Genomic DNA, 23,756 nt, shown 5'->3' with positions numbered 1-23,756 from the left:
ACTGCAAGAAGTGAAATGTTGTCTCAGAAACAAAATACTGCCTTTCAGCAACCTAAATGTGGTATGTTTTAAAAGCAGAACCTGAACATTTCTTGTGAAAACACTGCCAGGGATCTTGTTATACTGGAAACTCCTCTAATTCTTCTTTTGCTAGTACTTGTTTGGTTTTTTTTTTTTTGTAGGAAGGGAAGGTAGTCTTAGTTTTCTTAATCATAAAGTGCTTTATCTTTCTCAATGTTGGAATTTAAGAGAATATGCTGTGCTTTTCTTTACAGCCTCCAGAACTAGCACCTAAGCCTGCACTCACAAGTGTGAGTGGTCCAAAACCAACTTCTCAAAGCCAGTACGAGCACGAGAAAACAACCTACAGGTAGATGCACAACTGATTAAATTTAGTTTTCAATATGAGTTTAGAATATTCAGAAACACGTCTTAGTGCTTCAAATTGGAAACTGCAGAGAGGAGCTGGAGTGTGTCAGTGTGGTCTGTGTATCAATAGTAAAGCAGGGAATGAAGTCAGTCCTTGTGGATGTGATTGCTGGGAGGTGGGGGAAAGATGCAATTTCTCTGCATTTTTGAGGAAGGAACTTAAGTATCTGTTCTACTTTTTTCTGTCTTTAATTGAGCTAATTAGAAAGCAAAACAGAAGGGAAAAGATAAGATATAAGGGAAATAAGGATTTTCTTTCCTTATGGTATGTCACAACTGTCTAATTCCCATGCAATATAGGTAAAAAGGCAAGGAGTGCAATTATAATAATTACATGTACATTGCTTTATTACTAGCTAGGTTATAAAATAGGATTGCAATTTGGGCACTATGCTCGTTCAACTGGGCAAGGCAACTGTGTATTATTGTTCTTGGTTAGGGCCCCAGAACCACAGAGACCTCAAGTGAAGCCACCTGAAGATATTGTTCGTTCCAACCACTATGACCCCGAGGAGGATGAGGAGTATTACCGCAAGCAGCTCTCCTACTTCGACCGCAGGAGTTTTGAAAACAAGCCATCGGCACAGGTTCCTGCCAGCCATCACTCTGAGCCCACCAAACCAATCCATTCACAAAATCAGCTGAATTTCAGCAATTATTCGAAGTAAGTTTGGGTTCTTGGAGTTTTTTTAATTTGAAAAAGGAGGGGGGCATCTAGGACTAAAACAGAAATTCTGCCTGTGTTCAGTGGAGTTCAGGGACCTGTGGTACTTAAATGATCTTTCCGACTTGTGAAGTCTGAAGCTTCTGTGTAGGTGTAGCTTTAGTTTACAAACACATATCTCTATAACATTTTATTTTGGTAAATTAATCATTTTTGCAGGTATCAGGGCCTTCACGTTACTTTTACTTACAATCATAGAATTCTTTAGGTCGGAAAAGACCACTAAGATCAAGTTCAACCATAACCCAGCACTGCCTGGTCCATCACTTAAATCAGTCCCTAAATGCCACATCTACACATCTTTTCACCTCCAGGGATGGTGACTCCGTGACTTCCCTGGGCAGTCTGTTCCAATGTCTGATAACCCTTTGAAATATTTCCCTCTATCCAACCTAAACTTCCCTGGTGCAATATGAGGTCACTCCTCCTTATCCTGTCACTTCTTACCTGGGAGAAGAGGCTGACCCCCCACCTGGCTACAGTCTCCTTCCAGTGAGTTGTAGACTGATGATGTCTCTGCTGAGCCTTCTCCAGGCTGAGCCCCCCAGGCTCCCTCAGCTGCAGCTCACAGGATTTCTGCTCCAGACCCTTCCCCAGCCCTGTTGCCCTTTTCTGGTCCTGCTCAGTGTTCTTCTTGCAGTGAGGGGCCCAGAAGAGGACACAGCACTCGAGGTGTGGCCTCAGCAGTGCCCAGTACTGTGGCACAGTCACTGCCCTGGTCCTGCTGGACACACCATGGCTGCCACAGGCCAGGTGCCATTGGCCTTCTTGGCCACCTGGGCACACCTGGCTCACGTTCAGCTGCTGTTGACCAGCACCCCCAGGGCCTTTTGCAGCTTTCCAGCCCCTCTGCCCCAGCAGGGGCACTTCAGGGGGTGGTGTGAGCCAAGGGCAGGACCCAGCCTTGCTGAACCTCACACAGTTTGCCTCAGCCCACTGATCCAGCCTGTCCAGATCCCCCTGCAGAGCTTTCCTACCCTCCAGCAAATCAACACTCCCACTTAATTTGGAGTCAGCATGGACCTACTGGGGGAAGTAAATCAATTGTCTCATCAAGATCATGGATTGTGTTCTGTTTATGATCATAAGCAGCACATAAAAAAGTATTTTCTTAGTCTAATACAGTAGTGCTTACACATCTTCCAAAACAAAGATTTTGATTTATTCCAGTTCTGCATGCATTTGTTCTTGTGCACTTTAGCCATGTTTGACATTAGGAAACTGAGCCTTTAGGGAATATTGCTGAGGCCAGAATTTAATCTGTTGATGGAAACATCTGTTTCCTGTATTGTTTTGCTTCCTTGATTTGGAACATTTTGATACAGAAATTGTGTGAAAGCTCATACACAAATACAGTGCAGGTAAAGAGCTGGCTGTTTTGGAGTATACTTACACAAACTTTTTGAATACTCTCCACAGTTACCTAAATTTGTTTTGATTTTGTAAATTTGTTTTGAAACTGTAACAAGATGTTTGTAGATGTTACTGTGAAAAGCTACCTTGGCTTGCTGAGTGCAGCCTGAACATTGGGTGATTTTTGAAGGTTTTGGTTGTATTCCTGCTTGAAACATGGACTATTCAGGTCAAGCTGAAAATCTGGCAGTCTTAATGTATATGAGATCTTTAGAATGAAATAATAAACTAGTTAGCTGAAGTTTTATAATGCCTATGATCTTTCAGTGTCTTTCTGTGTGACCTGAAAATGTTGGAATGCTCCAAAAAGCTTGATAGATTTTAAAGATTTCACTTTTTTTTCCCCAAATGATATCTTTCCAAATTATGTCAAATGATGTATTGGATATCTGTAACCAGTTCTGATTCTCAGGCAAGGGTGCTTCTTATCCTTCCTTTTCACTTGCCCAGTGTCTCCTGTTGGCAGGATGAGAGCTTAGCTGTTCTGCTCTCTGGGTATCATAGGCACAGACCTAAGAAAACTGTCCTGACTGGCCTCATAGTGGCAATGTTCAAAATTCTACTCTCACATACAAAACCCAGTGTTACTTACAGATGATCCATTCTGGTCTATAGGCATGGACTGTGTTGCCATTGAAAATCCAAGTCATGCTTTGGGAGAAGTGTAATGGTGAGGATTGTAAAATTCTTCAGATGGAGAGTGTCGAAAGCTTTCCTTGTACATTTGTTAATCTGCAGTGTTGTCATGGTGAAAAGCATGAAAGACAGACAACTATTGAATTTTTGGTGCAGAACAGCTCATGGTTGAGAGAGATTGTTCCATATTTCTACCTACTGCTTTTGTCTGCTGTGACACTTGTATTCTTTGGCTGCTCAGTTGTGTTTTGCTGGTGAGTTAGTGTATAACTTCTGGGCTGGTACATATGGGAAGGTCATCTTTTACTGCCACAGAGAGGAGTAAGGTAATGCTGGTTTTAAGGCTGACAATTTTATGTATCATATGGGACAAACATGTGTTGTGTTTTGCTTTGTGAAAGAATGTAACCCTTAACAGGAAGGGACAGACATGGGAAAGAAAATTTACCCAGAGTAGTCCAGTGCAAATAGACAAATACTAAAATATTAATGTAAGTGGAAAGAGCTAAACAAGGCTTCTGCTCAGTTGGGCAGTACTGGCTCTAGTACACTGCAGTGTCCTTGTGTGGAAACACAAACCAACTGCTGTCTTGAGAAAGCATTCATGTTTAGGACTCTCCTTTCACCAGCTTCCACATTGTTCCTGTTACTTGCTCAGTATTAATCTTTTTTCCCAGTGAATTTCTATGGTAATTGCTACTCTGTGAAGAAACTCTTCTAAAAATAAACAGGACTAAATTTGGATTATACAGGAACTGTTGATTATGCAATCTCTTGCTTCTGAATAATCCGTATAATGTATTCTGGGTACAGAGGACAGATTTTATTTATTCATGAGCAATAGCTACAACTTTCTTACAGTTAAATATTAATGTGAAACATCAAATTATGTAAAGTTCTTTGCCACTGAGTAAGTATGGTGACAGTACATATTTTTCCCACTACAAATTGTTTTACTCTTTTATTTTGTTGGGGGTTTATGTTCATAATTTAGGAAATTTTTACCATTGCTAAAGCTGCTTTGTAGGGATCATGCCATATCTGCATGTTACAGTTGTCAGGAACTGTAGAATAAGGGATAGTTTCTCTTGATGTGAGAAAACAGTAGAACTTGTAAATGGATGTGTTTCAGTGGATCTAATTGAAGCAATTTGAGGCAGATACCCATGTGGCTGAGTAGTGGATTTGTTGCTGCTTGGTTCAGTGTAGTTACCTGCTTAAGCTTGACACGCTGCAGAGTGAGATAACTGCAGATTTCTGTACTGAGTAGGTTAAGAGTACTCACATGAGCAGCTGCAGCTCAATTGAGGAGGCAGTGAGGAGCACATCCAGACTGCTGAGTGTCTGTGAGCTGGGGTCCATTGAATGTCACCAAAGCAGTTGCTGTTGCACCCACAGGCTGGGTCCCACTGGTTCATTTCTGCTTCTTTTCAAATTAAAGTAACAATTTTGTAATGAAGATGAAGTGGGAAATGGCTTAAAAAGCAGCCTATCAATAATTAGGGGAGCTTCATGTGCACATTTAGAAGCTCTTAGGGATCACTGTGCTGTGGATCACTTTGGCTGCAGACAGGTTCTGAGCAGTGGGGATTGGATTGTGCCTGGTCAGGAGCCCGTGACAGAATGTGCTTCATACTAAACACAGCTCTGTGCTCTCCTCCCTTCATCAAAAAGTGCTACTCCTCCCCATTTATTTGTTCCCTGGGATGCTGCCATGCAGTTCTGATCAGTGTGCAGTGTTGGTTTTTCCTGTGGGCTTGCACAGGGCTGCCCTCCCTGGTTGCTGTCTCCCTCTGGGAAGCAGTGATTTCAGGTGGGCACTCTGAGAGAGCAGCTGCTACCCACCTGGAATAAAGGCAACAGGGAGTGAGCATGCAGTAATGACTCCTGTTGCTGGCTTTAGATAAAATCAGTGTGAATGGAAGCTTTGAGACAGATCTAAAATAATTTCTTTTTTGCAGCTCTGGTTTTAGAGATATGTTCATACATAGGCTGTTTAGATCACTGATCTTCTCATTCATGTGGTCATGATCAAGCAGATCATGTGAATCAAGCAGACTTTCAAAAGTTACCAGCGTTTTCTTAGTTTCATAGCCTACTCCTCTGAAACACCAAGATTGTTGGTGTCTAGAATTGTTGCCTGTTAAATATATAAGAGCATACAGAAAGTGAAGGAATGAGGGAAAGCTGCCCTCATGTACAATGTATTTTCTTGCTACGTGAAAGCAAGGTAAGTGTTAAAAGTCAAGGGAAGCCACCAGTGTACTTTTGGTTCTCTGTCTCTCCTAGTACTTGTGAACAGTTCTAAGATGACCTTTTAGATCCTGTTAAACACAACCCATAGCATTTTATGGTGTGGGCTCTTGGGTGAACTGACAGTGCTGGAGAAACAGTTGCTATGACTGTGCCCTCAGTACATACCTGCAGTACAATACAAAAGCACGGTCATTCTGTGAATGCTCTGACTGAAGAAGTTGTTTCAAATTAGACCATGTGTGAGGTTGTTCATATCTTTTGATGTATTGAATAACTTTGTTTATGCAGATTGTAACAAATGCCTTAGAGTACTTTCATTCTTACTTTTAATATCTGCCAATCCAAGATCTTGACTCCCTCCTAATTCACTGACTGAATCTCATATTGAATTTGTGATCATTGTGCACATGCATATGGTAAAGGTTTTGTCAGAAACCTCTCTGTGAATAGTGTGCCTGTTTCAACAACCTTGTCATATGACAGCTGCTAGGACTAACATAGAGTGTAAAGAAATAATATGCTCAAGATAGAATGACTGTTTTCTTTCATTCTTCTGTTGCTGTTTGCTTTGCCATCACCTAGATTTCTTGGCTCTTACACTAGCTATGACTACTTGAAAAGGAACATCAAGTGGTAAGACTGTTGTTGATGTGAGGATGTTTTCAGGTGTCCTCTCACTGTTACATTTCATCACAGGCATTATGTGCACTAAAATTTGAAACACAAATTCTGGAAGTAAGCGGAATAAACATATTGCGGTCCAAAATTACAGGTGTTGGTGAAATCAATCATTTTCTGAAGTAAACCTGTGGATAAACATTTCTAGTATAAGAAAAATGTTTTGAAAATAAGATTTAAAGTTACATACGCTATGCACATAAAGCTAGTGAAGCTTAAGCTGATTACATTTCTAATTAAGATGGCATTGTTCAAGTACTAGGTGTATTTAAAGAAGTTATACTAGAATGCATTGTCCTGTTGGCTAATTATGCTTTTCAAAAATATCCCCAAAAAGAAGTGGATTTACATTTTTCTTTTGAAAACCCATGAAATTAGAGAACATTCTTTCATTGAAATTACTCCAAATGAAGTTGAAAAATTAATATCTAGTAGGCAATTATGCAAATACACCTGAAATGTCATCTGCCTTTCGTTTGCCTTGGTTTGTGTTACTAATCTTCTAAAGGTCAATGTTGTCTGAATCTCTTGTGCTTATCAATAAATGTTTTTATACTTGAGACAGGCTATTCAAGAAAATAATGTTTTAATGTTTATAGGAAAAGATGGAAATCAGGTGATCATAGAAGACAAAAAATAGCAGTGACTGCTGGAGCTGTGCGGAAACTGAACAGTCAAATGTTTGTTTTTAATTCTATTTCAACAGGGGGAAACCAACTGATACTGAATCAATGGATAGACCTGTTGGTGAAAAACGCTATGAGCCAATCCCTCAAGTTACAACTCCTCCTCCTGCTCCTTCAGTCCAGTACACACAGCCACAGTCAATTAATAGCCCTGCCCTGTCTCTCCCAGCACACCACAAGCCTGCACTTTCTGAAGGTGAGCAGTTACAAAGCTCACCTTTTTGGGAACAGCCATTGCTTCTCAGGTGCTTGTGGGGTTGCTTCAGCATGTCTACATGTGTGGCTATTTTGTTCTCTAACTGAAATGTGGAATAATTATTATTGAAAATAGTCTTTTACTGTAGTGAGATTGAGTTTTATGAAATTATTGTGTGATTCTGTCTGAAACTATGTAGCTTCCAGGTATTAGTAGTACCCGTACTGTCTCAGCAAAGATGAAGTAAAACTCCCTGTGCTTTGGACCAGAATTCTTCTGACATGAGTAATAGTTGAAGACTTCTAAAAAAAAGAAAAAGTTGTTTTCAGTTTCATATTGAGGGGATTGCCCAGTTCAATTGAATTTTCTGGTTTGTGCAAGTACACAGTGTTAGTTCAGTACTGGTTTTCTGGGGGTTTGATAATGATATAAATGAGTCTTAACCTTTTTATTGAAAGGTCATACTGTTGTCTCCAACATGTTTAATGAAATGTTAGATAACGTGCAAAAGGCAAGAGGAGGACAAATGATCTAAGAGAGCAAAGCTGAATCTGTGTATATTTTATACTGAAGATTATGAATTGACTAAAATGTGTTTTTATGCCTTTAGACATTTCTGGTTACTAACAAGTTCAAGTATTTTCATTTTCATTGCAGTTAACTCTGTGTCTGACCCTCCTCCACCTCAGAATAAGTCAGCAATTTTCAGATCCTCTAGAGAGGACACTGTGCAGTCCACTTTTTACCCTCAGAAGAGCTTCCCTGACAAAGGCCCTGTGAATGGAACTGAGCAGATTCAGAAACCAGTCACTCCTTCCTACAACCGCTTCTCAACCAAACCTTACACGAGCGCCGCGCGGCCCTTTGAGCGCAAGTTTGAAAGTCCCAAATTCAACCACAATCTCTTGCCAAATGAAGCTCAGCATAAACCAGAGTTGCCATCAAAATCTTCAAATTCTCCTCAACCAATTTTGAAAGCACACAGCTCATCGCAGCCCCCTGACTTTGAGAGTGGAATGGACACCTATGCTGTACAGGTCGACAAGCCTAAATATCAACCAAATAATGTCAATGCTGTGCCTAAAGCCATTCCTGTAAGGTGAGCTGCTGCTCCTTCTGTTTCCACTTGTACATCTATAGGTCATCTGTGAAACCTGTGAAAAATACAGCTTTTTTTATTCTGCTTCCAATTTCTGTTGATGTAATAGTTAAAAGATTGATGCTATGATTCTACATTCTGCTAAAGGATAGATACTTAAAATGTGTTCTATGTCCCTGTACTGTCTTGCATTCTGTTATTAGAAAGTGGTATGGCTTTTACTTCCTCTTTCTCATACTAAATTATAATTTTTCTGGTAGATAGTAATAACTTGTCCTGGCAATCTATTTCCAGAAAAGGAATTAATTTCTAAAGATAGCTCTTGCACCAAATTATATTCATTGTGTGCTTAGGGAGACCTCATGGGACACATGAATAAGGGATACCTTAGAAATACTTGTGAAAAGAGAAAGTAACTTCTGCAGTTTCATATTGGTGCTCTTTACTGTGAGACAAACCAGCAGCTGCTTAATGGCAGCTTGTGCTTGTCTAATATGCTTTAATGTATAAACCTATGTCAAGAGCAACAGATACTGTTACAATCTTCAGCTATTTGCTTTTACAGAACAGTGTTTTATTAATATTTTATTTCAGGATAATAATAATGCATGAACCAGACTTAAAATTTTGCTGTTTGTCCTATGTGCTGTTAAGCACCTGAGAAATGTTTTATGCTAGATAGTTGTGTAGACTGCTACATTTTGGAGTTACTGGTTCTTTGAGTGAAATTCTTTTGAGACTGTTTTGAAACCTTCAACAAGGTACCTTTAAGTTATACATTTCTCTTCAGTTATAGCTTGGCAACCTGGAAAAACGTGTGTAATTTTTTTCATTTTTATTTTTGCAAGCTTTGTTTTCTATATGTAAGTAGAAGGGTTCAGTGTTACTTGAATAAAAATTGTTAGTTCTTCTAGTATTAAAGTCAGAATGGGGCTAAAAAATAAACTTTCTGATGTTAGTTGCATTTACTTTTATGAAGCTGAATCTGTAGCTGGGGTAAGCTCATTCTGTGTAATGCCAGAAGCAGGCAGTTGGGAGCACAAGATTCAGAGGGTCTGAATTCTTGCTTTAACTAATTGCTGAATGTTTTCAGAGCTTGTGAGATTTGCTGGGTTTTTGTTTGTTGGGGGGTTTCTGTTTTGGGGTTTTTTTTGGGCAGAGGGGGGTTTTTTGCCATAGAGTTTCAGGAAGGAAATATGGATAAAACTGCTAGGCTCTCTGTCTTTTCAGCCCTACAGCACTTGAGGATGAGGAGGAGGAAGATGGACACACTGTTGTAGCCACAGCAAGAGGTGTATTTAACAGCAATGGTGGTGTATTGAGCTCCATAGAGACTGGAGTTAGTATTATTATACCACAAGGAGCCATTCCAGAGGGAATAGAGCAAGAAATATATTTCAAAGTCTGCAGAGACAACAGTATACTTCCACCTTTGGATAAAGAGAAAGGTAACAGCTGGAACTGTATGTTCTGTTATTTAATACAAGTATTTTCTAACAAGGACAAAGCAGAATATGAAAGTAACCTTAATAAGCTTCAACAGTTTTCATTTTGAGATTGTAGTGTGTTCTATTGACAAGTCACTTGAGTGAGAAACAATCTTGTGCTTTCCTTTACTGACAGATCTAAATGTTCATATTTTTCTCTAAATTGAGTTACTGAGCAACTCTGGAGTGTAACTGTGTAATACTTGGAATGTATGTCACAAGTCAGTATTTTCCAGAGATTTTTCTTTCTCTTAACTCCAGGTGAAACACTTCTTAGCCCCTTGGTAATGTGTGGGCCTCATGGACTAAAATTCCTGAAGCCAGTGGAGCTGCGCCTGCCACACTGTGCGTCTATGACCCCTGATGGTTGGTCTTTTGCTCTAAAATCCTCCGACTCCTCGTCGGGTATGCTGTCCTCCCTCTGTCCTTTTGGGGCTTTTGGGTGCTATCGTATAATTTAAGTTATTTTGGCTAAAGGTGATGCTGTGTAATATAAAAACTCAATCATTGTATTTGTGTCAAACTCTCCCATTTCACTTTCATTACAAATGTCTTTCTTACATTTACTCATGGTGCAAATTCATAGCTAGAACCATGATAGCAGAAAAAGAGTAATATCTCCAGTCTATTCAATATTACCGTATTTTTCTATTCTGTCTTCTTTCTTGAGGACTGCTGCAGCTGAATACACTTGAAATGATAGTCGCACTAAAATTGAGAGGAAATGAATATGTACCTCTGATTGGCCTTTGTAACATAACTGGTGTTTGTCTGTTGCTTAATTAACCATATAGGACTCTGGCAAATCTTAACAATCTGCATGCTCATAAATCATGATTTAACGCTTGTTAACTGTTTCCATGTGTGCAAGTTGATGCTAACAATTCGGTCATTTAAGAAAACTATAGTGTGCAGTAAAAGCATTTACAGTTTATTCTAATGTAGCTGGTTTTTCCAAAAGACTTTTCTTGCTTGCTCCTACCTATCTCTCCTCTACTGCCTTTATCCAGAAGTCTCTGGTTGATAGTAAAAGTTGCAACTAGGTTGCAATTTTATTTACCTGTTCATTTTTACCTCACTGTGGCTTTCTGGGATGAGGGAGAGAATGTATTGGCTGGAATTGTCAGTGAGGAGCCTAATTGAGAATTCTGGGCAAGTTTCAAGCAATTTCATGAAACGGCTGTGAGGTTACAGAGATTTATAAAGGAACGTTTGCACATCTGGGGAAAAAGTCTTAAGATTTTATTCAGCTACTTTCAAAATTTATGGTGGAAGATTCAAGCCATTAATGTGCACATGTGATCTGAGTACTGAGTGAAAAATGTATTTCTGTATACAGCATTTAAGCCACCATGTACACATATCCTCTGTCACTAATGTATCTATCACTGTCAACACCAAAGCACTGATGCTTTGAAAGATTAAAGCATCAATCCCCTTCATGGGGAATCAATAATCTAGAGGTATTAATGGCAATAATTTTTAGTTGTTTTTTATAAGCTATTCTATGCATGTGTTGCATGCATCTATTTAACAATGTGTGTATACGTGGCCGTGTTAAAACACGGGCTCATAAACGATAGGGTCCCAAAAGACATGACAACTATGTACAAAACCAACACAGCACTTCCTTTGTAACTAATAGCACCTGTTCATGAACTTACTTGAAGTGAAGGGAGAGGACTGAAATGATCTAAACAATAACTGAAGTTACGGAGACATTTTCCTCCCTTTCCAAAGTGGGATGTGTGTGTGCGTGCATGTGTGGGTGAAAGCAAGAGCGTGTATATTTAAACCCTAACACTTTCTGTACTGTAAATATAACACCACATTCTGTTAATCTGAAATGGGATGTATATCATAACATTGCTCTTTTGAGACAAACTTAAAAATTAGGCAATTCTGTCTTATGATATGTAAGTAGACCATACTGTGTCTTAAATAAATAATTGTTTTCTCTCTTTCTAAATTAGTTGGTTATGGGACTCTGATTCTTGGGGTGGCTTTATTATAACAATTTATACAATTCTGGGGTCTTTCTCTCTTCAGTCGTCTGCTCTACCTCATCTTTTCTCAATGTATCCATGTTCTGTCCTAAAAGTGACATTCATTTGCACTTACTAACATCCTTTCTGCCACATTTAAGCCTCATACATTGGTATTTTACTGTTAAACCCCTGCAAAAGCTTAACTGATTCTGGTATTAAAGCTGACTGGGAAAAAAAATTGCCTTTTATGGCCACATTGATTAGAGCATAAAAAATACTGAGTGATCTCTTTATTTTCCTTTTCAAAGCAGTTGTATGGGAAAATATGAGAAAAAACATCCTCCATAGCTATGTATCCTTACTATGGATTTAGAAGGAAAGGTTGGAAACAAGTCTGCCTGTCTCATGTGCAAGACTAGGACCCGACCGTCTTACAGTCCTCTTCTACCCTTTTAATACATTTGGTCATATGAGTTTTGAATGGAATTTCCTCCATCTATAAAAGGAATAATTCTGCAGCATTATTGAGGTTTTTGACTGAAATAAGCAGTCTCAGCTGGTTGCAGTAAATTTGTTTGTGTTCTCTGGCTGTACACTGGCCACTTCTATTCTTTGTCACTACGTTAGATGTTGCCATCACTCAGTGCATTGTGTACTTCATTTTGTTTTCATGAGTTCAAGAAAATTACGTGGAATTTGTATCATTCTCACTTAATACTGCGGTCTCAGGTGTTTGCTCAGGTGTGTGACTGGGTTCTCTAGCTTGTTATACATTTCTCCTCAAGGCAGATTTATTTGGCCAAGCTATTTAATCTCATTTATCTGAAAGGCTGAAGAGAACTTCAGTGCATTTTTCACTTTCTACCATAGTGGGATGGTCAGACCTTTTGTGTACTGGCAACACTTGGTAGTGATTGTAGGTGGGTAAATGAAGAATACTGTCTCCACTTAAGAGACAATTGACTGTGCAGAGGGAATGTAACCTTTGGTTTGGTGAGATGGCAGCTGATGACCTGCTGTAATAGATTTTTACCCAGAACCTTTGATCATGAGTAGATAACTCTGTTGTAAAGATTTTTATGTACCAGTTAACTGGAATACTTTTAGTATTTCAGGCTTTTAAACACATATACTGGATGTAGCTGCAAAATGACTACAATCCTGTCTACAGTTCTTTTCATCACAGAAAATAAAACTACCAATGTGTCATAGTGCTTAGTTACAACATGACTTCTGATTTGCCTCATCTGTGCTCAGAACTGTTTCAAGACACTTCAAATGCATCTTGCCTACATTAACTTCTAAAATTTCTTTTTTCTTTTTTTGTCAATGGCACTTTAGGAAGGAGGCAGTGAACACCTGATTCACTGTTAATAAGTCTCAGATAGAAAGCACTGTGTTGGTGCTTAGAGTAGTCCGAGTGATATTTTCCAGTTCCTGAATGCCACAGCATATGTTTTGAATAACTGACCTTATCCTATGTTATATGAAAATGAAGGGATATTTTTTTATTAATAACATGCAAACTGCAAGGGTTTTTGAACCATCAAACAAAACAGGAACAAAGAAAAAAAAAACCAAAAAACCAAAAGAGGTGTTGCTTCAGAACTTAAAAGCTCCTGTCCAAAAGCTTGGTTGTTTCAAGATGTGCACTGTGTGACAGCAGATACTAAACACCAGCATTGTGTTTTCCTCCCACAGGTGACCCCAAAACCTGGCAGAACAAGTCTCTTCCCGGGGATCCAAACTATCTTGTTGGAGCAAACTGTGTCTCAGTCCTAATTGACCACTTCTAAATATTAAGTTAGCTGACTGAGTAAATAACATGAAACTGAGATGGACCTTACATATAAACTGAACCACTCTATCAAGTATTAACTGTTCTATAAGTGATAATGGATCTTAGTGTTTAAGCATCTTGCTTTAACTAACAATGAATTAGCAAGTACACTCTTTGAACCATGGTCACAATACATGCCACAAGCAGGGAGTGTACAGGGGGAACAAGGTGGGGTTTTGCAGGTTCTGTATGCTTTGGTTTGGTTGTTCTTTTGTGTTGGGTTTTTTGTTTCTTTTTTTGTTGTTTCCTTTTTTTTTTCTTTGTTAAAGGACACTACTAGTATTTTGTTGTTATCTGAAAGTACCAATGAAACTATACACAGAGGAACTAAATTTGTTTCATACTCCAGTGTCAAAACCACAGATTTTGGCCTGCATTTTTGCGACTGTGTGTTTTTAACTCACAAGACTACCTTTTGGTCTCTGCTTTTTAAATGACTTCTGGTGTACATGTCCAAGGAATTGGCAGTCAGCTTGGAGTAGCACAGTTTAGATGTTTTCCTCTGCTGAGAGGTAATGCAAACACATCTACTTACTGTATATGGAAACATTGTCCTGAGAACAGGGGGGAGGGGGAAAAGCATGTGGGATGACTATGGTTCAGATGCCTCTGTGGATTTGTAAATTAACCACATTATTACAGACCTATTAACCAGCAGGGATGCCTTACCCTCATGTTTTTAATAGTCTTAGCTCTCATAGTTCTCTGTATTAAGTTTGTATGGCTTTTGTGCTTACTTAGATATTATATCATGAGAGACAGGGGTGGGGGGGAACAACAACAAAAAAATTGTGAGTTTGGTTTAGAGAAGGAGCGTTGTTTGTGTTCATCAGCCAGAAGAGAACCAGAAGAAAATGATGGTATGTTTTCTGCTATGCATTTGAAAATTTATAGATGTTATAGACCGCTTGTATATAATGCGTGCATACCACTTTTGTTTTTGGTTTGTAAATTAACTTTTATAAGCTTTACCTTTTTATATATATAAATATATATAAAAACAAACGAAGTTTCTTAAGGATATCTTTGTATTCTCATACCTTTTGAGCCTTGAACTTTGACATCTGCAGCAATAAAGCAGCATTTCTACAATATACGAACGAGGACATTTTTTAAAAATGCACAAAGTTGTTACCTTTTAAAGTGCTGCATTTAAAGAATATAACTCGGAATTCTCTACTTTGATTAAATTCTTGAAAAGTATCCCTACTGTAATTTGTCATAAGGATGCTGTACTATGTGCCCTGAAATGTATTTTTTTACTAATAGACAATTTATTACGGCACAATGGCACTACTACTGTTTAGATAATATACCACTGCATTCTGTTAATGAGTTATTAGCTATTCAGGTGTGGCTGATTTTTTTTTTCTCTGCAGTTATTAAAATTACACGTTTCTAAATATACAGAATAAAACCGTTTTTAAAATAATAAAGATGATTGTAGTACCTTATTATTTCTGAAATGCATTTATGTGTACCTAACACAATTTTGATTTTATTTTTTCTGTGTAAGTAGACAGCTGGATTCTGCCATATGTTCATATGTGTAGTAGAACTCCTTTGTGGAGTGAGTTGGAGCGATCTACAGCAGGGCTTCTGAAATGATGAACTCCAGTGTGGATCCATTGGAATTACTCAATTCAGCTAGGAGAGGTAGATTTCTCTCTTGGCTCATTGTGTTGGGCTAGTTTACCTGTGACACCTAATCTTCCAAAAACCTTGGAAGTGTTCCAGCATGTAGATTTAAACATACTATAGTTCTACTATTTTAAAGTTATTCCTACAGAATCCCATTACCTGTTTGGAGTATTCCATGCCTAACTAGTATCATTCTATCTGGGAAAATAAGTTCTAAAAGATTTTTTTAAATGCTGGGAAGCAGTGCATAACCCCGATGTTTCCTTTCTGTACTTCTGCTTACAAGTAAGTTTTGTTTCTCAGGCATGACTTAGCCCAGAGGTTGCATTTACTATTGTTCCTATTGTTCCTCATGGCTTATCTCACTCATTAGCAGAGCATGAGACACTGGAAAGTCCTTGGCCTAGGGTAAGCACTGCTTGGCTAAACAAAAACATCAGTGCTATCAACAGTGATGTAATGGAGTTCAAAGCACAGCACAGTACCACCTACTAAGGAGGAATTGGGGTCTATCCCAGCCAAAAGCAGGACCATGTGAAACACTACAGAAGGAGTCACTCTTGGGGCACCCTGGCATTACACGGCATGGAAGTGGTGTTACTTTGTGTCCTGGGCATCCTGAGTGTGCTGTAGGGTGTTACTGTCCTGTGGTGATTGTACTGTAGTGACCCAGATAAAATCTTTCTGCTCTTCTGTTTTTAAAGAGCATAGGGTTATGCCTTTCTATCTAAATTAAAAAAAAAACACCAGTTTTTGCTCTGTTGTTGTTTCATAAGTGAGATGAGAAACTGATGCTGTTTGAAAATGTGGCGATTCTCTACTGCAAAGCAGCCTGTTGGGGAAATTGTCCTTTGCTGTTTGCCTGTGGGAAGGTTTGTCAAAGTGTCTAATGTGAGCCATGTGCATGCCTTCTTTCTTATTAAATCCCATTATTTTGGGTTAAAACATGGCCAGTGAGAATAACTAGGCTAAAATAACACATTTATTTTAAAATAATCGTGGTTTTGAAATCTATCCTTGCAACTCATTACATTCCTTATGTATTTTATATAGGCTAGGCTCTGCAGGAGGTAAGTTCACCTGTAACATTTTAATACTATTTCTATTTACTGTTTATTGTGAAGCTCAAAAACTGCATCTCTCAATTCTTCCTATTTGTCTCAGTCATGTCCTGGTCAACTCTGGCCCTGCAAATTGTACAGAAGTGTTGAAAATGTAAATGTCAAGTCTTGTGTTCATTTTAGAAAAGGGCCTGCAGTGTTGGAAACAGACAGGGGATAAAGAATTGCTATTTCTCTCTGATTTAGGTTTTTGGTAAAAATATTTTTATTATTTTTTTTATTTTTCCAATAAACGTAGCAGTACATATTCAGTGATACATAGTTACATCTGTAAAAGTAATCTATTCCTACCAGCCTGGGTTAGGTGAAGCAATTCAGCAATGGTAGGGTATGACTGAAGATTCTCTGCTGCAATGAAACCTGGAATATGTGATGGAAATTAAAGCCATACGGCTTTGGAGAATAGAGGCTGGTAAGCATATCTGCAGAATGTGTTCTTAGTGTCTCAGTCACCTGAGGAAGGCGTTTGTAGAAGCCTTGCTGAGTGCTCTGGTGGTCTGGGTGCGCATGGACTTCTCGGGCTACTGGCTCCATCCATTGGCAATATCAAGTGGTTGGGTAAAAATGATTTTGATTATCTCCAAACTGTGCATTATGATCTTGTAAGCAAGGATTTGAGAATAAATACATTTACTATTACATTGTCTTTATAGTATTCTGCACCATTTATCTATTTTGTACAAAAGTTGATGAGTAGATAGGCTGTGAAAATAAATGCCTGTTAAGGTAAGTGCTGGTTAAAAACACTTTTAAGGTATTAGTTTCTAAATTATATTAAAAATAAGCAATATTTTCTCAGAAAAATTGTGGCATACTTCCCTTTCAGCTTTGGGGCTTAGAATTTGGGGGAAGATCTAAAAGGAAGGCTGTAGAATTTAAGGAAAATGAGAACAGGTATTTAGTCTGATAGGTTCTTTTATATCTTTGCATACTAATGGTGATACTAAATTACATAAATTTAAAAGCCTTGCCAAGGATTTAGATAATTTTTGCCAGAGTGAAACCTGACATTGAAAATTATTCCTTGTAGAAAGAAGATGAGAAGGATTTTGCTAGAAGGATCATTCATAATACAGAGCCTGATCGAGAACTTCCAGTATAGGTGGTGTAACAGTGAAACTGACTGCAGTCATTTCCCTCCTAATTATACATGTCATTCCTAAATTAATGGCCAAATATTTCACATTGCAGAATAAAAAGGTAAGATAGCATTAACTACATGGGTGATACAGAAGTTTACATATTTGTTAACTGAAGTAGCGTGTTAGTAAAGCAGTACATTGGGGAAATAGTTTAGTACTCAAGAAATAGTTGCTTAAAATTAAGATTTGTGCTAATTGTTTTCAGCTTGTCTTGTCTAAAAGCTGTGTAAAGGCACAAGATTGATGCAGATGCAAACCTTACTGTATAGGAAATAATGCTATTGAATGAGCTACATAAACAATAACCTGCTGCCCCTGCAGAAGAGCCAGAGCTGCAGAGTTGCAGCCCTTTTCCCTGGCCAGTAGTGGCAGTCCCACTGGTGCTGCCAGTATTGGCACCACTTTTTAAATTTCTATCAGCAGCACACTGAAGGTTTTCATAGCCCTTCACGTGTCTGCTGAGAATGCGGGAGTGATGAGAGTGGGCTTGCATAACTTTCAGATACATTTCATATACAGACTTTGATTTTTTCTTAATAATCGACATCTTCATGGTTCTAGGCAGTTTTGAAAAGGCAATTCAGACATAAGCTATTGCAGTAATATCTATGCAGCTGTGTCAGTCTCACTGAAATAAAGCTTACTCATCCCCCAGCCTCTCATCCATATGTGGGACTTGCTGGTATAGAAGCCTCTGGGGTTGCTTTGGTTTCAAGAGACTGAAGACTTTTGTTTTCTGTTCTGGTGACATTTAAATATAATTTCCATAAATAAAATTTCCATAATTTAATGGGCATAAATGGTATGGAATCTTGGCCTGTGATAGTAACAGCTGCCCAGGTTTAAGCCAGTAAGAGAAGAGAGTTTTTCACAAATGCTGGAAACTGTCACTGAGCAGGAAGAGTTTCCTGAGAGCCCATAAAGCTGCTGCTGCAGTGTTCTATTTAACAACACCCCAACCCCAAAAAACATTAGCAAAGGTCCTTGAGGATGTGTTTTCTGCTGAATTTGTCTATAGGGTACAGAAGTGTCTATCCCCCCAGTGAAGGTGAGGGAAGTGTTGCTCTGGGGGCAAAGAGCTCAGAATTTCCCTTTCTGCAGTGAGAGGGTAGGTGATGAGCAAGCACAGAGTCTGTTCACAAAGGTGTAAAGCATTGTGTTTACATGAATAGCAAGCTCTGTTCTGACACACCCATAACTTTGAACATGTTTTCTTTTTCTCCTTTCTTTTGATAGGATGGTTAGAAGTTTGCTCATGACCTTGCTCCTCTGGTCTGTAGGCAGTAGCTCTCTAAAGTGTAGTGTGGTAGGTAGTGAGCTGTAAGGCCAGCATGCTTTGAACTGCTCTGTGTGGATTTCAAAGCACTTAATTCTGGGGGAATTAAGTGTCACTCCTCATTTCTAGATGTGATCCTTGTTTTTTTTAATATCAAAAATAAAAAGCACCTAGCTAAGGCTTTCTAGTGATCAAGCCATGTACAGAGAATACACCATAATGTCATGCAAAAAATACCTGCATGGAGTTCAGGCCAAAATGTGACAGAAATGGAGATGGAGTTTTGTACGTCCTTGTTGTGTGCATTGGTGCTCTAAGTCTTCTATTTTGAGAGAAAAAGGTATTTTTTTTATCACAGACAAGTAGTTTTACAGTGGTAGAAACTGTCCATAAGAACCACTCTAAAAACCCCTGAGAAAACAGAAAATGTACCTGAATATAAATAAGTGAAAACTACAAAACTGTTTTACCAGTCCAGTGAATCTTTTCAGTCGATTTTATGTATATGCACATAGACACCTGCCACTACTGCAAAGTCTGAGCTTTGCAGGTAATGAGGGGGTGTGCTTGTGTGTTTGAGTCTTGTTCCCCTCCCATAGGATCCATTGGACATTCTGGGGTGGTCAGAAGGCATATCTGCCACAGAACTTGGTACATTTGAACTTTTACTGGATTTTCATAGCAATTAGGAATAGTTATACCATATGGTCCTTGAGGATTGTTGATTACATTATAATAATACTGTGTATGTAATTGGACTACTCTTGGCAAACAGGAAAAACAAAGATAATCACCTGTTTGTGAACAAAAAAGCACTTCTTAAAATAAGAAGTTTGCTTTCTCATACTGTGAAAGAAAATGAATATATAATTAAAAACACTCCAATTAAAAAGGAGTGATTCAGATCAGCAATTAGTGTTAGATTCCCTTTGTGCAGGCTTCTGCACAATGAGAGCTCCATCTGAGCTCCTGTGCGGTGTATCCGTAACACAGATTGGCTAATCCAAAATCCCACTTCGCTTCTGACAGCCTCTTACCGCTCCTTTTGATTTAGCACCCTTAATACTGCCAAGTGCTGCTGGGATTTTCCGCAGGCTGAGGAGCTGCGGCACCTTTGAGCTCACATGGGAGTGAAAACAACAACCACTGGGGGGGAGTCGTGCCTAAGGAACAGCTCCGTGCCGAGCTGGGGCTGCTGGGGCTGCGGGCAGCCCTGCCCTGCCCTGCTCCGGGCGCTGGGCTCCGCGGAGCTGCTGCTGTCACTGGGCAAGTGACACCAGGGCACAGCCTCAGGTGTCTCAGCTGGCGTTTAAAACTGCTGTCAGCTCGTAAACAAAGGGGCATTTTGGCCTGAACTTCATCCAGGTAGCCAAGGGGAAGGTGTTCAGAGTATTAATTCAGTCATCAGAAAGCCTGGCATAGCTTCAGTGGTGTGGGAATAGGGAGCCAGAGCTGCTCATACGGCTGCGGGATGGCCATGTGCCCTTCAGTGTAAAGGACTCTTGCAGAAGTATTCTTTATCATGTTCCTTCTGCAAAACAGGCTGGCTTAAGATTTTTTGCTACTGCTTTCAGAAAATAGAGGTTGCTTGAAGGCTGCTTTTGCAGTTACAAAACAAGATGTTTTTATTTAGAAAGCTGTGAAAGCAAAGAGACAGTATTGTATTTGCAGGGAATGCTCCCACGAAGGCAGGAATAATGCATCTGACTCCATGTTCTCAGAAGGCTAATTTATTACTTTTTAATACTATATTATATTAAAGAATGCTATACTAACTATGCTAAAGAATAGGGAAAAGCTATTTACTGAATGCTAAGAAGAAAATAATGAAAACTCATGACTCTTTCCAGAGTCTCAACACAGCTTGGCCCTAATTGGCCAATGAGCCAAAACAACTCACACCAGAGTCCAATGAAACAATCACCTGTGGGTAAACAACCTCCAAACACATTCTACACAGGAGAAGCAAATGAGATAAGAATTGTTTTCCTTTTCCTCTGAGGCCTCTCAGCTTCCCAGGAGAAAAATCCTGGGCGAAAGGATTTTTTCAGAGAATGTGAATGCCACAGGGCAGTGCAACAGGAGTCTCAAACTCACTGTGGCCAGCTGTGTCTGTGCCATCTCACTTTGCTACAGCACAGTATTTTCTGCCTTTGTCATTTTTCCAGGGCTGTGGGTTTTCTTTATGAGCTAATAAACTGAAGGGGGAAATGCCAGAAGGATGCTCTGATGTAATATACCCAGCAAGAGATTATGGACTTTTATAGACTTTTTTAGTCTGCAGTTAATTCATTTTTCATGTTCTCTTTGCATAAACTGTTATCTCTTTCAAACCAAATTGCAAACAAGCCTTAGGAAAGAATTCAGTGTAGTACAGAGTAATTTCCTAAAGAACAGTCTATGTAAACTACTGCTATGGTAATTTTTACTATCTCAAAATGTTTTTTTCATAGCAATGTGATGTCTGTATAACAGTCTGGATGCTCTAATCTGGATCAAATTCTAAAATAAATGAATTGTCTAGGTCTTGAGTTTTTTTCCAAACCTTATTTCTTCAGGAGGAGGGGATGACCTTTGTGCCATTGGAATATATAATAAAATTCATGTTTAGGCTGTTGGGTAATTATGTATATGGAATTAAGAAAATAAAAATTTTAAAGGCCTTCCCAGCATTTGAGACCTTCGCTCTAAATGGATGACTCATTAGTAAGCCCATTTAATTCCTTGCTTTTTTAAATGTCATGAGAAATTAGTTATTTGGAGTATAGATAATAATTTTTCTATTAACAAAATAGAAGTTAAATGCCAAATGTTCTATGAATACCTTCATGTAACTTCATAGACTTTGGAAAAATCTGCATGAAATGTTAAAAAATATTTTAATCCAAGAAGATCAAAGATTTACTTATCTCTAGTTTTATGTCAAAATGTACTAATTTTGAGTGGTGAGATCAGACATTTCTTGCAGCAATCACAGCTGAGTAAGAAATTTCTTTCTGTTAAGCAAAAAAATTGATGTTCCAAAAATGTTTCTGGTCTTGAATATGAACAGATATTTTAAGGGTTTAGTAAGGCAATGAAATCCAGGGATCCATCTGTGCATCATTTTATTCTTAGTGAATGTTAAGTTCTAAAAATACATAGAAAGGGATGCTGGGGTTCTGCTGCAGAGTTATGTAAGGATAAATATAACCATGTAGAATACTATTAACTATGTGGAATAGTATTTGCTTATGGCATGTGCAGAATTGCAGAATGTTATGCCCCTGTGTTTACAGGCATGGCATTTGCTAAGTGGTTTTGTTTGGATGTTTGTTTTGCATTAAGAGCAGCCATTTTGGGACCAGTGAGTAAGGAGAGAGGCCCAAAAGAAAGGTGGTGTAAGTGATTTCATTCATTCTGTATGTCTTGATAAATAATGAACTGAAATACAAAGTGACTCTTCATAGTAAAGCCTTAACTTTGTGGACAAGTTTTCTTAGGTGAATCACTTAACGTGTAACTAAAGGTAATTAAGGAGAAGAAAACAATTCCTCAACAAAGTTACCTCCAAAACCTCCACAACAGTCCAGGTCTCACATGTAGTAGCAGCTCAGGGATTTCTTCTTCAGTGTCAGTTCAGATATGCTTCCAGGAATATCCTCAATGTATTTGGGAAAGGAGAAGCAAATTGAAAAGAGATGGATCAAAATTGTGTCTTGTACAGTCATAACTCTTGCAGTGCTGCTCAGCTGCAGTGTAGCTGAATGCAGAGCTAATGGAGTTAAGTACAGAAGTGAAACCAGGTTAACTTTCAATCCCAGTAATAGCAGTTGTAGTGCACATTGTTTGTGATTCTGCTGTAGAAATGATGTTTTCCTCAGCACTAACAGAAGCCAAATTGCTGTGGTAAGAAAAAGTTGCACTGTGGGTACGTGGCCTCATGAAATGCTTTGTGTCTCTTCACTCTTTGGTATTGTATTGGGGCATGTGGAAACCTCCCTGCTCTGCTGTGTGTTACCCTCACATCAGAGCACCTTGTGAAGGTCTTGGCACTGGGATTCACTGAGATTCACTCCCATTCTGGCAGTGTGTCCTTGCAGCAGGCATCTGCAGTGCTCTCCTGGGCTGCATGAGGCAAACCATTGGCAGCTGCTCCAGGAGGGGATCCTGCCCCTTGGCTCAGCACTGCTCAGCCTGGAGGTCTCTGTTCACTCCTGGCTCCTCAGGCCAGGAGAGATGTGGATGTGTTGGAGAGAGTGGAGCCAAGAGCCACAGAGATGGTGAAGGGGTGGGGCAGCTCTACAATGAGTGAAGGCTGAGAAAGCTGGGCCGGTTTAGCCTGCAGGGGAGAAGGCTTGGGGAGGTTCTTTTATTTTTAATATTGCAGAAAGCAACTACTACAAGGAAGGATGCAATGAAGGTGGAGCTGGGCTCTTTTCAGTGGGTCCTGAGGCACAGGTAGACAGTGGGCACAGAATGCAACCCAGAGGGTTCCTTCTGAACATGACAAACCACTTATTTGCTATGAGATTGCCCCTGGAGGTCATGGCCTCTCCATTCTTGGAGTTATTCAAAAGCCACCTGGTTCTGGGTAACCCTGCTTGAACAGTGAAGGCTGCACCTCTGGATGTTCCTTCCACCCTTAACTATCCAAAGACTCTTCTGACCAGACAGCATAACTTCTGTGCCAACCTCAGTGAAGCTGTTCCCTCATTTTTAAGAGTACAGGTGAGTTCTAATCTATGAACTGCTCTGGCCTGCTAATTTATGGACCATCTGATTGTGTCCAAAAGAAGTGACAAAAATACCATACTTCATAAAGACTATCTAAGACATCAGTGTTGTTTAAAACTTGGTTAAGAAAATTGCTCAGTTGCTGTTACTCCTTCTCTGCTCTGCTGTCATACTGTTTATGGGAGAAGATGGGAAGCAAATAAGCATAACAGTTCTAGCTCAAAATCCCTATGTGTGGTTTCCATATTTTTGCTGTTAATTGAACAAAGTGTACTTGTGGCTGTCCATAGCTCTACTTTAATCTAGCTGAACTGTTTGTGTTCAGTGAGGCTTCCTGAATGGAATGGCTGCAAAGTTGCCACAGTGTAGTAGGGATGTTGCTGCTAGTGCTTTTATCCTATTATGTGATCTTATCATGTAATACTTTG

The 23,756-nt window shown here is 39.2% G+C and overlaps 1 protein-coding gene across 6 annotated transcripts in view; it reads left to right on the top strand.

Moving 5' to 3' along the window:
* TJP1 (tight junction protein 1) overlaps positions 1–14,886 on the top strand; it is a 158,937-nt gene extending 144,051 nt beyond the window's left edge. For 3 of the 6 annotated variants that reach the window (XM_066559200.1, XM_066559197.1, XM_066559201.1), the window contains 7 exons: positions 276–370; positions 869–1,093; positions 6,843–7,018; positions 7,676–8,117; positions 9,348–9,565; positions 9,866–10,009; positions 13,294–14,886. In XM_066559200.1, coding sequence (XP_066415297.1) covers positions 276–370; positions 869–1,093; positions 6,843–7,018; positions 7,676–8,117; positions 9,348–9,565; positions 9,866–10,009; positions 13,294–13,388 — 1,395 coding nt within the window. In that variant the 3' untranslated portion in view covers positions 13,389–14,886. The remainder of the gene's footprint in view (positions 1–275; positions 371–868; positions 1,094–6,842; positions 7,019–7,675; positions 8,118–9,347; positions 9,566–9,865; positions 10,010–13,293) is intronic. The other 3 variants (XM_066559202.1, XM_066559199.1, XM_066559198.1) reach the window with 2 other exon arrangements.
* The last annotated feature ends 8,870 nt before the right edge of the window (positions 14,887–23,756 follow it).

This window comes from Molothrus aeneus, chromosome 13 (genome assembly GCF_037042795.1).
Source record: "Molothrus aeneus isolate 106 chromosome 13, BPBGC_Maene_1.0, whole genome shotgun sequence".
NCBI classification, from domain to species: domain Eukaryota; kingdom Metazoa; phylum Chordata; class Aves; order Passeriformes; family Icteridae; genus Molothrus; species Molothrus aeneus.
The sequence above is the reverse complement of the archived record's forward strand: the minus strand, read 5'-3'. Positions and strand labels throughout refer to the sequence as shown.